The sequence below is a fragment of the Colias philodice genome, chromosome 31 (assembly GCF_061535455.1).
Source record: "Colias philodice isolate Cphi_HAF_F1 chromosome 31, ilColPhil1 Martin Lab GWU primary, whole genome shotgun sequence".
In the NCBI taxonomy this organism is placed as follows: domain Eukaryota; kingdom Metazoa; phylum Arthropoda; class Insecta; order Lepidoptera; family Pieridae; genus Colias; species Colias philodice.
The window spans coordinates 5,040,272-5,056,405 of record NC_143116.1 but is presented as its reverse complement, the minus strand read 5'-3'; the positions used below and the strand labels follow the sequence as shown (position 1 = coordinate 5,056,405).

Sequence of the window (16,134 nt, the reverse complement as noted above, 5' to 3'; positions counted from 1 at the left end):
CTTAACAAACCTCAGGTTGGTGACGTTATTTTTGTTTTTTATATTTTACACTAAAACTTATCACTTAATTTCACTTCAAAAATAATTAAAACCCGCGCAAATCCAAGGCAATCCAAGCCTCCAACATATTATAAAATAATTTGGAAAATCCAAAAGTGCACGCCTCATAATTTTTTTTTAATAAATATTTATTAATTATTATTTTTGTTTATTTAATAACAATTAAACCACATCGAATCAGACCCTGAAAAATGAAAGGGTTCTATTCCTGAGCATACTCAAGCGTAAGAGAAAAAAAAAGACCCGATTAGTAAAGTATTTCGGTCGCTATCGTGTTAACAAGAAAAAGGATCCGCACATACAGACACACGGACGTCCAAGACAGAACTTTTTTAAACTGTTTTTTAACTAGTTTAAATAACAAAAATGACATCAAAAATATCATGAACGTTAAAAATAGTGTTTTTTCTTAATATGTGTGTGTATGTATTATCTTACAAGTGCAATGTATGATACATAAAGACATTTTAAGTTTGAAAAATCAGATGTTTTGCGCGAAGTGACAGTAGTACCCACCTCAACGCTTCGCTTATGAGGCGTGCAATAAAACTTCTAGTAAGTGCAATCGAATCTAACTTTAGCCTAGACACAAGTAAGTCTAAGATATCTAGGAACTGCCAAAGAACAAGTTAGATCCAATTTAGATATAGATATAGACTTCAACTAAGCCGTAGCAAGTTTCAGTGTTTAAATGTTGAATTTCTGTGTTACTAAAAGTTCTATCACTGACTGTACCTACTAGCCTTAATGGTATCTTTTGTTACTATCTGATTGTACTGGCTTATGTACGTAAGTTAAAAGTAATATATGATCCAGAGTTCTGTAGTTACCAAATTTAGATAAACAGATTCACAGTTACAAAGAAAGAAAAAATATATATGTTAAAGAATGTATAAACAATTAAAAAAATAAAAAAACAAATTCGTTACCCAGTATCTTTATTACACAAACCGAACATAAATTTAAAATTGCCAAAACATGCGCAAACAAAAATTTGCAAAAAATGCCCGAAACGACAATTCAAAATGCGCTTAATCGAAATTAGCCAAAAGATGAATCGAAACAGTCAAGGTTTTATTGCGTCGAAATTAATAACATGGACACGGTGGTGGACAGGGGGGTGGACAGGGGGGAGGACAGGGGGGTGGACAAGCGGGGGGTGTGTATATAGTCGCCGGGCCGGTGCATGGCGGGCAAGTTCTGCCTATATTGATGGAGGGTGGGGCAATACAGGGCTGCCCCAGATCCCCCAAGCAGACGGTGCCCCCATCGTTGGTCCGGTAGCAACGCCACGGGGCAGCGGTTGTTGTAGCGATGAGTGCTGGGGATAAAGATGGGGCACATTTTAAAGTGAAAAAAAGTGCTGTATAATTTTACCTAATTAAAAATATGTAATTACGGTAAAAATAACCGAATTTAAAAACGGAAACGTAAAAATAAAAATAAAGATTTGATATTATTAATAACTAGTTACATATTAACTATTTAATTGTGCTGTTCACTACACACTACACTTTTTAAAATTTTGTTACCAATATGAAATAGATTCATCTATACTAATATTATAAAGAGGAAAAGTTTGTAAGTATGTATGTATGTATGTATGTATGTATGGTTTTCACGCATAAACTACTGGACCGATTTCAAAAATTCTTTCACCATTAGAAAGCTGCATCTTTACTGAGCAACATAGGCTATATTGCATTTTCAAAAAAATTAGAGATCCTTACCAAAAATGCAATATGTAACCCAAAGTGTAAAAAAATCCTCAATAAAACTTCTGTCATCGCGTGCGCTGCGGAATCTTTTGAAGATAGAACAAAAAAATGTTCTACGGTATTATAGAATGGATCAATATCTACAAGAAAGTCCGCGATACCATATGTCCATCTTCAGTAGTTATGTTACTACAACAACTTTTTTACGTTTTCAAAGTAAATAGAAGTGCCGACAGTAATCAAACCATGTTATCCATACACATATGGGTAGTTCTACAAAGTAAGGAATTTTTAGCGGCTCAGCCAAATTATACTAAAAAAAACGTTTCAAAGTAATTAATTTGTACGGAATACTGTTATTTAAAGCTGCTTCTTGTTGGTCACTGAAAATAATTAATAAAAACATTTATTTATGCCACTAAATCTTTGTTCAAAGTGTCAAATTCTCAGGATCCTGAACTGTCCCTCGGACAAATTCTGGTTTAAAGTTCGTTGTGATTTATTTACTTTTCTGTATCAAGGTAATTTGAAAGCCAAATCGGTGAGTTTACTGTGTTTTCTTGCTAGGTAGAATAATTATTATCTTATTTTCCCAAAAAAACATTTAAAAAATATTGTCAACATTTTGTCCCCACGCTTTCATATCAGGATCCTGGTCGATGTAAAATAAGCAAATAACAGCTAGGTTTTTTGTCGTGCGATGTTGCCGTTCAGCTGAGTCAATCAGACGTACGAAAGAGACAAAAAATATCATCTAGCTATTCACACCTAGCGCGTAGTACAGTCAGCCCGGCGCGGTAAGTAAGGGAAGTGGTGTCGTAATCAGTGAAGTTCCCAGAATCCTGGTAAGATATTTTTTTACGTAATTAATAAATAATATTAGGAAATATAGCGTTTTGATACGTAAGATGCTGACGCAAAGGCCTAGTTTTGCTTAATTCTGGTTAAATATTGTAAATTGATATGTTTTTTTAAATATTAGACAGATATTCTCAGGATCCTGGTCTCAGGTTCCTGTCAAATTGAAAGCCAGGATACTGAGGACCATCCAGGATCTTGATAAGTTCACACTAAAACATTGTTTCTGCGTAAGATAATTTAAAACTTTCTACCTATAAACATTAAACTACGTATAAATTAATGAAATAAATCATTTGAGTAGCTGTCGTAATTAAATATCTACAGATAATTAGTATTGGTAATGGTCATCTTTAAGTATGCACGTAATCTTTTAGAAACTTCGGAAAAAAGCATAAAACATTACTTTTACAGATCTTAGCAGTTCCTAGTACTATTTTGACTGTAGGTGTTTACACTACAACTTAACTTATTGACATAGTAGAAAAATAAATCTTTAATAGTCTAATAACAATGATTATACACATGTAAGTGTAAAATAAAGTTGGTTGCATTGCACTGTATTTTGAACACTAAATATTATATTTTGTTGTACAGAAAAAATTGCGAAACCAAAGAAAAGCTAGAAATTGAGGTATGAAAAATTAAAATAGAGCCCCTGAGATTGGCAGCTGAAAAAGAAAAAAGACAGACTACGATAAAAAAACAGAAGCGAAAATTGAATTCCAAGAAATGTAGAGGCAAAGAAAAAAAATGGAAAGGAAAATAAATACACTGACTGTGAGTGCCTTATCTGTGGTGGTCTCACAGCGAAGATACTACAGGAAATGACTGGTTCCAGTGTCTAGTATGCAAAAATTGGGCACATGATGGATGCATTAAAGGCGATTCTATATTGTTCACATGCCCTGACTGCTCAGCTGACTGTGATTTTAAAATTTAGCATAAAAATAATATAGTATTGAAACCGCCAAAGTTTAAATTTATAAAGAATAGAAAAAATTAGATCACGAGGTGGGACTCGAACCCGCATCCTTTCACGCCATTCCGGTGCGGATGCCTGACCAATTCAGCCACTCGTGACCCACCAGAGCAATCGAATTTATTCTATTCTTTCAGTTTTATGTGTCTAAGGGACACACCGCGCGCCATCTATTGAGATGATTAACAACCATCTCAACCAATATGAAACACTTTTCAGTGAATACAATATTGTAACGATGGAACACGACCTTTTTTTTGTTGAAATTGATATTTTTTGTTTTATGGCATTCAAATGCTTTATAAATATAAATTTATAAAGAATAGAAATATAAATTTATATTTATAAAGCATTTGAATGCCATAAAACAAAAAATATCAATTTCAACCGCCAAAGCTATTAATACCTACCTTTTTTATTATTTATTTTTACTAGATTTAAGTACAATGCTAGGATGAAGTGTCATTATGTCTCAGACTTCATTATTTTCATGTTGTTAACTATCTTTAAGAAGATTTTACTGAATTAAACTTAGAATTCGATTTTACTTAATTCTTAATGCTCAATGATCATTTGATGAATAGAGTTCCTGTTCAAGACTCTTTAAGTATAGAATTAGTATGTAAGCCAAGCATAGAGCTATTTTTCGTTATTATTAAAGGTACTAGTACCATTAAAAAATTATTTTATAATACAAATTCATGTAAAACATGATAAATAAACGTTGATCTCGTTGATCTCTACCGATTTTTGTTGTTTTTCTCAGTTTCCTGGTGACCTGCTCAGTTTCCTGCGGCTTGATTTCCTTAAAATGGTCATAAATCGAAAACTATTACATATTCTGACTGTTCCGCTCTATATACGTTTAGAGACGTTGTACTCTTGTCATTAGACTGAATTCCGCAAACAGAACGTTTAAAAAAATGTGGGCCGAAATGAGACTCATTTTCTTCCATACTTTGTAGAACTACCCATATATTAATCCTTATCCCATTAAATGATGTTTTATTATAGACTGTTTCAATACCAGAAAAATACTTTTTAAATGAAAAGAATTGGATATTCCATTCAAAAGATATAACGAATTTTTAAAAGTGTCAATCTACAGAAAATAGTAGGTATACTGTTCGAGCAGGCCGTAGTGCGGGGGTCACGGAGGAATTCTACCAATATGCGTCTTGACGGAACACAGTGGGGTTTTGGTCGGTAGGAATCCGACATAACCCACGGCCCCTCCCCCGGAGGCCGTGGGTATCTATGAAAGATTTCCCCACTAAAAAAAAAAGTGTGTGCGTGTAACCTTTACGCGCGATTGAAGTAAAACTTCTTTGGCGTTGACGACATATATCACTGAAATGATTAAATATTAACTTAAATAAATAAATATTATATTATAATTTAATTATATTTATTATTCATGTGCTTTACAAAGATTATTTAAATGTTATATTAATATTATTCATTCGAAACAGGTAATTGAATGTCATCATAATTTCTTACGTACGAAATTATAGGTTTGTGGTAACTATAATGTGAAACATAAATTTTACTCTCTAAATTTGCTACTTTTCTTGAAAATACAGCATCTATCGTTGTACCGAAACGCGTTGTTGAATGAAGTCGAGAAGTATTCATAGATAAATCAAATTTTTCTTCTAAAAAATCAATTAACGGCTGAGATTCCTGAGAGCGAAAATTAACATTAAAATCTCCAGTTAGAATCATCGGTAATTCATGATAATTACTATTTAAAAGTCGAGAACCTTCAATTGTGAAGTGAAGTAATTGCTGATGAATAAATTTTATGATATTTGTCAGGCTAGTATTTGTAGAAATATAAATAACAACGATAATCACAGGTTGGTCATTCGTATTAACACATCGAACCAAGGCGATGTCACCAATTTGTGAAACCTCATCGGAAATTTGTGATAATATAGTTGGTGAAATATTTTGAATTGGTGTTACATTGTTCAGTGTATCTGTAGATGAATGATATACAGCTACTCCACCACCCAATACAACCACCCAATACAAACGACCCAACTCAACTGCGAGTTGGGTCGTTTGTATTGGGTAACGTAATAAAAATTTTCAATAAGAATTTGTTCGTCATTTTTCATCCAAGTTTCGGAAAATAACAGCAATGTGGACCTTTTTAATACTTTATCATTCAGATCAGAAACATGAGCACGTAAACTTTGGCAGTTGAAGGAAAATAGTGTAATGTTACTCTCATTTACAAGGTTATATAATTCTTCCTGTTGTGTTATTAGGCGAGAATTTGAAAGTCTTTCAAATTCACACTGTAAATCAACTATTCCCCCTGGACGCTTTCTTCCATGATAAAATTTGTTGTCATCGGTGTTTGAGACAATGAACAATCCATTTATATCAGTTACTCGTGATAATGCTACATATAACAGCTGCTGACTGTGACTTTTATTGTATTCATAAACGATTTGATCAAAAGTACCACCTTGAGACTTATGTATTGTAAGCGCACAAGCAGATACTAATGGAAAGTGATTTCTCTTTGCAAATATTGTCTTATTTCTATTCATTGGTACAGATGACGATCTTCGTAAAATTGGGACTGCTGTTCTACTAATGTTTAGAGTTTGAATATGATGGGCAGCTTTTTTCCTAATTTTCTCTCCTATCTTACCAGGAAACTCAAGCCATAAGCGTATGATGTTATCACTGTCATCACGTTCAATATACACTAACTTTCCAACACAACCGTTGGCTAAGCCATCAGATACATCAATATTGGTTGTAATAATGTAAAATTTGTTAAGAACTAATATGATTTCATAAGGCGATCCTCCTGTATCAATAACTGACATTTTATGAAATTGTTGGCGTACATATGCTTCTTGTTCAACTGAATGACAACCTATATACATATCTGTTGCTATGGATACTACTTTGTCTTCAGCAATATTTTAAAATAGATAGATTATAATCCGCAACATGTTTATTTTTATTTTTAATTTACTTATTTTAAAAGTAATAAATAAACAAGTATATTTAGAGATTTTCAAAAAAATTTGCAATTTAAAATAATGTTTTTAAAACTGTTGAATTTTTCATTCACTTTGCTATTCACAATTGATCCGTTTGAAAATTTGAAAATAAATAATCCTAATTGATTATGATATTTGCCACTAGCTGGCGTATAAGTCAAGAAGCGTGTAGTATATGACATATACTTACAACCAATCAGAATTATTATTTTTAAATGGCGGAAACTAGTAAGCGTTACTTCCGTCAGAAAAAAAATCTGAGTTACTCCCTAGTCGCGCCTAAAGAAGTTTTACTTCAAAAAAAAAAAAAGGCCGTAGTGCGGGACGGGGTAAAGGTGATGTTCATGTGATTAAAAATTATTAAACCTATAGTCCGACCTATATAGTAGACTTTTCACTGTAACGATATCGCTATCTATGCGGGTGAAACCGCAGGGCATTGCTAGTTTTAAATAAAATAATAATATTTTTATTATGTTATTTAAAATCACGTTATTTATGTATTAAATTTCTTCAAAATCATTTCTTCACCAATATAGGTACACATTCAATGTTCCCATAACATTTGCGAAGTCAGAAATAACTGAGGTTTACAAAGTTAACCAATAAACAGAGTTTAGTTAAACCAAGTTTAAGTTGCGGTCTCAAGTTATCCGTTAAGTACATTGAGTTCTAAGTTACGCTTAGCATGGACACTATGGGGACTAAGATGTCCCAAATAGGGATGGGACAATCACTATCACTACATAGTATAAAACAAAGTCGCTTTCTCTGTCCCTATGTCCCTGTGTATGCTTAAATCTTTAAAACTACGCAACGGATACATGATATAGAATTCTCCCCAAATCCCACTTAACGATTTTTGAATTTATTATTCTGCTTGCAAGAGAACTAAATGAAATGAATTTTATATAGTACTAGCTTTCCGCCCGCGGCTTCTCTCGCTTTGTCTAAAAGGCTAAAATCTAACAAATCATATACTAAAACCTTCCTCTTATCCCTCTATTTATTAAAAAAACCGCATCACATCTCATCTCATCACAAATCCGTTACGTAGTTTTAAAGATTTAAGCATACATAGGGACATAGGGACAGAGAAAGCATACTATGTAGTAAAATTAATATTTCCTAGTTATTTTACTTACCCAAGAACACCAGTCCGTAAATGCCCATATCGACGAATAAATTATTGAAAAAAATTCACTCTTTTATACAAAACCGAAATGTACATAGTTTATTACATGCTTCATCAAGTATATAGTAACTTAACCGTAGTTTAAACAAGTTTAAGTTAAGTTAGAAAAAATAATTGTATTATTACCTAGGTGAAAAATTAAAAACAAATAATGTCACTCACGAATATGTGTTTTACTTGAAAATTTACGTGAAAGAATTTTCGAAAGAAGTTAAAAAGTTTTCGAGTATTTCCTTTACAAACTTACAAAAAATAAATATTTCATCTTAGTATTAACTAGCTGCTCCGCGTGGTTTCACCCCCGTGGCTCCACCCCTGTTGGTCGTAGTGTGTTATAGCCTATGGGCGTATTCAGAAAGAAAGCTTGAAACTTATAAGCGCTTATAAACGCTTATCGGCGCTTGTCAGCGCTGGTAACCCGCGCAGGAAAATATATGAACATGACAAGCGCCGATAAGCGCTTATAAGTTTCAAGCTTTCTTTCTGAATACGCCCTATAACCTTCCTCCATAAATGGGCTATCTATAATCTAACACCGAAAGAATTTTTCAAATCGGACCAGTGGTTAATCAGTTAGAGATTAGCGCGTTCAAACAAACAAACAAAATTAGTATAGATTAGTGTAGATATGTTGACAATCTCTTTTCCAACATGTTCGTTAGAAAATAGACAAATATAAAAATAATCTCTCTGCCAGTTGAAATCCCGGGCGACCACGAAAACTATCCTCAAAGCATGTCATTATTACCACAGACTAATAATAATATACTACGTATACATTACTAGCGGTCCGCCCCGGCTTTGCCCGTGGTACATATTTCGCAATAAAAAGTAGCCTATGTCCTTTATCGGGTATCAAAATATCTCCATACCAAATTTCATGCAAATTGGTTCAGTAGTTTAGGCGTGATTGAGTAACAGACAGACAGAGTTACTTTCGCATTTATAATATTAGTATGGATTAGTTCCCTTTACGCACGGCAGGGGCGTTTTCAAATTCCAATAGAAATGTATCATCATGTTACACCGGTATATGACGATACTGAATATTTTGATAATAGCACAGACTAATAATAATATACTTAGTATATAATAGTTTTCGTGCTTGCCCGTTTGATTACGCTAGAAAAACATTTTAAAGTGAAACTTTTATTACATTGCATCGTCTCAAACTTTTTGGTCTGTGTAGCGCATGTCGCGTGTATCGCGGCTGTCGAGTAGGTATACCTACTCGGCAGCCGACCGTCACGCGACATGCGCTACACAAAGCAGTGTTCGGAACCGTTCGAACAGTTTCACTTTTACCGTGGTTTCATAAAACCACACAACATTTTTTTCTTTTGTTTTTGGCTGACTCGTTTCCATAAAAAGTGCTTTTCGAACTGGTGGTAATTGGTAAAATTGTATTATGACGATTTATGCTTTTTGAATAACTCTAATAGAATAAATAAATGTTCGAGTTTGAAGTTGATATTTTTTTCGTCTGGTTTTGAACCCTCAAATTTTTTTATTGAAGTCGAAAATCAATACTAATGGATATTTGCTACGCCAATTTAAATGTATAAAAACGGTTCATGTAAGTTTTTGTGGCAATGATTAGCATATAATATAATAATAACAATTTTTTAGTATAAATATTCAGACTTTTTAGTTCTAACAGTAGGTCTTTGGAAATGGGGCGTCTAACGGCTTTAGGAATATTAGGTAAGTATTTACATAATATAATAAAAAAATACATAATAAAACTTAATATTAAACTAATCATAATATGTATATCTATTCTGTGTCTATGGCTTATCAAATTTAATATACCAAAACCTTGACCACTTCATCTATTAAAAAAAAACTGCATCAAAATCAATTTGAAAATCGTAAAGAAATTGATATCAGATTTATAGACTACAGGCCCGTGTTGAAAAAATTATGGGTCATTTGACCCACCAAGTGACCTATCTAGAACGATATAAGAGCATAAAATAATAAGATTCAGCACTATGACGTCACTTGTAAGCTGTCCACCTGAGTGCAGATGAGAATTCGAAGGTTCAGGTAGAGATTTTCTCCCCTTGTCTCCATGATTTTTGTACGGCGTTGCGGAATAATTGATTAAAAGTAGTATAGAAATAGTATGACACAGATGCCGTACAAAAACGGTGGTCCACAAAGTCGGAATTTATTTTTATTTTTCGACAGTTGCCGGGGTAAATTTGGTCATTTGATTTTGTACGGCATCTGTGTCATACTATTTCTATACTACTTTTAATCAAGAGAAATTTTTATCAGGAGAAAATCTCTACCTGAACCTTCGAATTCTCATCTGCACTCAGGTGGACAGCTTACAAGTGACGTCATAGTGCTGAATCTTATTATTTTATGCTCTTATATCGTTCTAGATAGGTCACTTGGTGGGTCAAATGACCCATAATTTTTTCAACACGGGCCTGTAGTCTATTATAAAAATTCAAAAAGAATAGATTCTGCTTTGATATTTGTGAATTTATCAGATTTTTACACGAGACACAGGAAAAGTATTTTCACAAAGAAAATACTTATATTAAATTTTTTGTTTGTTACGGTCTTCCTAAATTAATCTAATCTCTAACATCTTTAATTTAGTTACAATATGTTTTTCCATCCAAATATACAATCTTATTTTTATTTTGATGATAATTTTGTTATACCTACTAATTTTATCAGTTAATCCATCAGTCCCCGGAATCACAGACACAATAGATAATCTATTGTGTCGCGCCCCGATCGGGGCGCTCGGTGGTCAATGGGTAGCACCTTCTATAACCTTAACTTCAACTTTTAACATAACTAATGATTATCTATATGTTAAAAATAATCATAATGATAAAAATCTATCATTCCAGGCTTAATCGCATCAACCCTAGCCGCGCCAGCACCACAGCTGTGTCTGAACCTACCACCATGCTTCCTCCCTCCACCATGCCCTGAACCCATCCCACCCTGCCCCTGCCCTGAACCGATTCCACCTTGCCCATGTCCGGAACCGATCCCACCCTGCCCTGAACCAATCCCACCCTGCCCACAGCCGGAGCCATGTCCCGAGCCTATCCCACCATGTGTGCAGCCAAGTAAGTTTTAAATTTATTATAACAACGAAGAATAAAAAATCATGAAGGATGCTGATAAAGATCGTTTGCACTTTTTATTCAATTACTAGATTTCCGCCCACGGCTTCGCCCGCGTTTTCAAAGGAAAACTCGCATAGTTCCCGTTCCCGTGGGATTTCCAGGATAAAAACTATCCTATGTGTTAATCCAAGTTACCCTCTATATGTGTGCTAAATTTCATTGTAATTGGTTCAGTAGTTTTTCGTGAAAGAGTAACAAACATCCATACATCCATACATCCATACATCCATACATCCATACATCCTTACAAACTTTCGCCTTTATAATATTGATTAGATTAGATACTTCTTTCAAATTTGTTGAATCGTATAGTTATTACATAATATTATGTAGGATTGATGTGATAACTTATTTCATTTACTAATCTTCTTATATATAAAAATGAATCGCAAAATGTGTTGGTAAGCGCATAACTCGAGAACGGCTGAACCGATTTCGATAATTCTTGATTGATGTTTGTGTGTGCATTCGATTTGATAGACTAAAAGTTTCTTTCTTTCTTTAATATCAATAGTAATAAGACAGTTACTACACTTTTAAGCAGTTTCAACGTAGAATACTTCAATATTGTTATGTTCTGGATCAGCCGAATCACGTCATTTAATGTTATCTTAATTGAAATAAACATTTTTCATTTTCTTTCAGCGCCCTGCGGTGACGGCCCAGTAAGGGTAGAAGTGAAACAAAACGGTATATCCGAACGGCTGCGTAGTTTAGGCTTCCAAGTAGTCCCCGTACCTGGTGGTACGTTCTACGTGCGTTCATCCCCAGATCTGGTGGTGACACCACCACCGATCCTCGTGCGACCACAGCCCTTGAAACCCATAACCCCACCTGCGATTACCGTCCAACCACAGCAATTGGCCCCTATTACCCCACCTCCAATAGTTGTCAGGCCACCATGTCTAGCGCCAATCAAACCGCCATCTATTTGCGTCAGACCTCCACCACTAGCGCCAATTCAACCGCCAACTATAGTTGTTAGACCGCCACGTCCTGGCCCAATACAGCCACCGCCAATCACCATTCGCCAGCCTGCTTTGCCACCAATCACGCCATCACCGATTGTAGTACGGCCACCAGCACCTTCTACTATCCAACCTCCAACAATTATCTTTAGAACATCCTTGATTGGAGGCGGTAGTTCAGGACATTCTGGCTCCAGTTCTGGCTCCAGTGCTGGATCCAGTGCGTCCAGTAGTTCAGCTTCAAGCTCCAGTTACAACTACAACGGAGGTAATGGGTACAATCTATACAATCCATGCGACCCCTGCAATCCGTGTCCACCCCCATGCTATGATCCTTGTTACGACCCATGCCCCCCTCCCTGTCCCCCTCCATGCCCCCCACCATGCCCTCCTCCTTGCCCATGCCCGTGCCCATGCGAATATTAAATGCCGCTAAAACTTGACAGATAAAATTATATAATTCATGTTACATCGGTATACTTCAGACCAACCACGTAAAATAATTTTTAACAACTTACTAAACATCTATTTTACGATTAAGTAATATTATTATTAATAAATTGTTATAAAAAGCCAGTAGTAGAAGTGTACAGATAGATATTTCCCGCCTTTTTATCTGTCAAAGTCAAACGCGGTGACAGATCTCAAAAAAAAAACATGGCGAAGTAAATGGATTATTGAATTATACTAATTTAAATGCCCGTTATTTGTTTCGATTGTGTGAATGTTTGCAAATATAGCTTTACTTTATTTATATGTGTATAGAATAAACTGTGCAGAATAAAACCTTGTTTTTATTAACCTTCTTTGTTCAATTTATAAAGATTTTTAAGCTGAGAACTATGATGGAACTATTGAAAAGCAAAAGTCTTTAAAAAACAAACAAACAAACAAAAATTCTTTATTGTGCACCAAGAAATCAAATTTCGTTAAAATCCGTCGTGTAGTTTTTGTTTCTATAACGAATATACAGACAGACAGACAGACAAAAATTTTAATGATTGCATTTTTGGCATAAGTAGCGATCCCTTATCACCCCTTCATAGTTTTTTTTTTAATATATTTCATGTACCTACAGAATTGGCCTCTCTACAGATTTATTATAAGTATAGATAATAATAGGACATAAAGAGGACATAATTAAATAATTGTGAAATAACTTTCGATAATTAATAATTTATACTAATACATATTATAAAGCTGAAGAGTTTGTTTGTTTGTTTGCACGCGATAATCTCAGGAACTACTCGTCCGATTTGAAAAATTCTTTCAGCGTTAGATAGCCCATTCATCGAGGAAGGCTATAGGCTGTCATCACGCTGACTTACAGAAGCGGGTGAAACCGCGGAGCGCAGCTAGTATTAAATAAAAGAAATATGTGCACTCAATATTTGTATTGTCTCTGTAATATTTTTTTCCTTTTCTCTTGATTTTAGCGGTAACGATATCAAACAGAAAAGCAAACAAACTAACGAACTATGTACAACGTGACATGAAAGTTAAGAATGCAAATAATATACAGGGTTTTTACCATAGAGCATGTGTGCCGAGCACACGTGTCAGAACTGAAACTTCTTTGGCCAGATTCAAAGATATCATGACGTGACGGTATTGCCATGACGCAACGTTGAAAGGAGAATGACCACGGGTGGTATCGGTAAAGTTTTAGTTGTGCCATGTATTCGTGATATTGTTAATTCCTATTTGTATTTAAATGATCATATTTATCACTATTAAGTCGTAATTATACCGAATAAATAGAAATAAAAGTAAAAGTTTTTGTTTTGACACATACTTAAATCCATCTCTCTTGCAAGCGTCATATTATGTTTCTATTTGAAACTAGCAGTCCGCCCCGGCTTCGCCCGTGGTACATATTTACGTTTTCTCTACATAAAAACCATCCTCGTACTTCAAGGAATATAATAAAAAAAGAATTATCGAAATCGGTTCAGCCGTTCTCGAGTTATGCGCTTACCAACACATTTTGCGATTCATTTTTATATTTGAAACTAGCGGTCCGCCCCGGCTTCGCCCGTGGTACATATTTACGTTTTTTCTACATAAGAACCATCCTCGTACTTCAAGGAATATAATAAAAAAAGAATTATCGAAATCGGTTCAGCCGTTCTCAAGTTATGCGCTTACCAACACATTTTGGGATTCATTTTTATATATAAGATGAATGTGTTGGACGCATTGTTCGACGTTATTAATTATTTTGAAATAATGTATATTATGATTTACTTTTCACATTTGTCTTGTAAATTAAAATATTACCTATGTAATAAATGTAAAACTTAACGTTCATCGATAGTTTAAAATCGATAAAGTATTTTTTGAAGTGTTGAATAAAACTATTGTTTTATTTTAATTGCCGCGAACTGCGGCTTATTTACATAAAAACTTTAATCATAATATCTAAAAGTACTAACATTGCTTTAAATTGAGCTATATTTCATCTTGACACAATAAGTTTGATTGCAATACTTTTACATTGTATACGTAGTATATTATTATTAGTCTGTGGCGATACCAAGTGCCATAGTCACTTGGGCAATCTCCTTTAACTCTCAACGCGCCTAAAGTAGTTTGACTTCAAAAACTAAATGATTATTGAAAAATAGACTTTATTAACGATTTTGATATTAGTTATAATATAAATAATGCCATGCAAATTTGCTGCGACATTATTAAAGAAATAAAACGTTGTGATTACATACTTGTAACCACTTTTGACTTTAGTGACTGCAACAAAAAAACAATTTAAATTATACAGGGTGTCCCACTATTGGTATACTAAGAACGAAGGGACTTGTTGTTTTGCATACACTGATCACGTAAAAAATACTTAAACAACAAAATTACATCAAAAAAAATTGCCTGAAAATCCATGTTTTCTTCTATAGCTTCGCGCAGCCGGCTGCCGGCATGCATATACCGCTTCGCTATTGTGCGCATTTTGTCTATGAAAGCATAATTTTAAACGATTGCTCACGTGCAAAGCTGGGCGGGTTGCTTGTTATGGGTGTACACATAGAGTTTTAGGAATTCATCTATTTGAAAAAAAACTGCGTATGGAATTTTATAAGTATTTTTTACGTACTCAGCGTATGCAAAACTATAACCTCCTTTGAGCTTAGTATACCAACAGTGGGACCTCCTGTATAATTGCCTTTCTGACATTAAATTACATACTGTAATATTTAGTTAATTTTATTTCTCTGAATTTCCACATTTCTCCTTCGTACAAATACAATATTTAATTAATAGAATTTAATTATAATCCTTAACTGAATAGAAGTAAAAAGCTACAACACTTCAGTGTTGCTAGTGTACAGAAATCTATAATTTGCGGACACAGCTAGTGATACATAATTAGTGCGATATTTTCGCATAAAAAAATCACATTATTTTTGAATTGCAACCGAATGTGACAGATCCCAATTTTGGAATGTTTTCAATCTGCCAGCTAGTTTGTAATTTATCAGTTTTTACAGTCTGACGGCAACATATTATACACTTAGACAAAAATTTGGCAAGAAACATACTACCTACTTGCATGCTACAGACATGTTATTGTAAGAAAAATACAATCATTACTATAATATTTTGTCAGTAGCTACTAACCGATTTTTAACCATCGTATATATTTTATAGGTAGATACTAGCTTTCTACCCGCGGCTTTGCTTGCGTTTTCAAAGAAAAATCCGCATATTTCCCGTTCCCGTGGAATTTCCGGGATAAAACCTATTCTATGTGTTAATCCAAGTTATCCTCTATATGTGTGCAGAATCGGTTCAGTAATATTTGCGTAACAAACATAGGTACATACATACACATACATCCATCCTCACAAACTTTCGCATTTATAATATTAATTAATTGATTAACTAAAATAGGATAGGATTAGTAGGTTTTTTTTTATTTATCAATCGAACCCCCTACACTTATACAAAACCACTACTACATAAAAAAAATACGTGTGACACTCGAGGACTGCCGCGGTAAAGCTATTGCATAGCATCGCATCGCTGTGCCGGTTGGAGTGGGGGGCGTTAGGTTTTTTAATTTTTACATTCGGTCGCCGCGCTCAAAGATGGAGACAAAAGCTATACAATAGCTTAAAATTACGTAATAAAAAATTCAAAATATTATAAAA

The 16,134-nt window shown here is 34.2% G+C and overlaps 3 protein-coding genes across 3 annotated transcripts in view; 1 reads left to right on the top strand and 2 right to left on the bottom strand.

Annotated features, from left to right (window-relative positions):
- LOC149475276 (lachesin-like) overlaps positions 1–16,134 on the bottom strand; it is a 103,434-nt gene that overhangs the window by 45,832 nt on the left and 41,468 nt on the right. The window lies entirely within an intron of this gene.
- On the bottom strand, positions 1,017–7,821 carry LOC149475279 (uncharacterized). Its single transcript, XM_089713716.1, has 2 exons — positions 7,793–7,821; positions 1,017–1,381 (listed from the first exon to the last, which is right to left on the bottom strand). The coding sequence occupies exons 1-2, from the start codon at positions 7,818–7,820 to the stop codon at positions 1,149–1,151; spliced, it is 261 nt and encodes an 86-aa protein (XP_089569842.1). The 5' UTR covers position 7,821; the 3' UTR covers positions 1,017–1,148.
- On the top strand, positions 9,516–12,476 carry LOC149475278 (uncharacterized). Its single transcript, XM_089713663.1, has 3 exons — positions 9,516–9,546; positions 10,719–10,943; positions 11,649–12,476. The coding sequence occupies exons 1-3, from the start codon at positions 9,516–9,518 to the stop codon at positions 12,395–12,397; spliced, it is 1,005 nt and encodes a 334-aa protein (XP_089569789.1). The 3' UTR covers positions 12,398–12,476.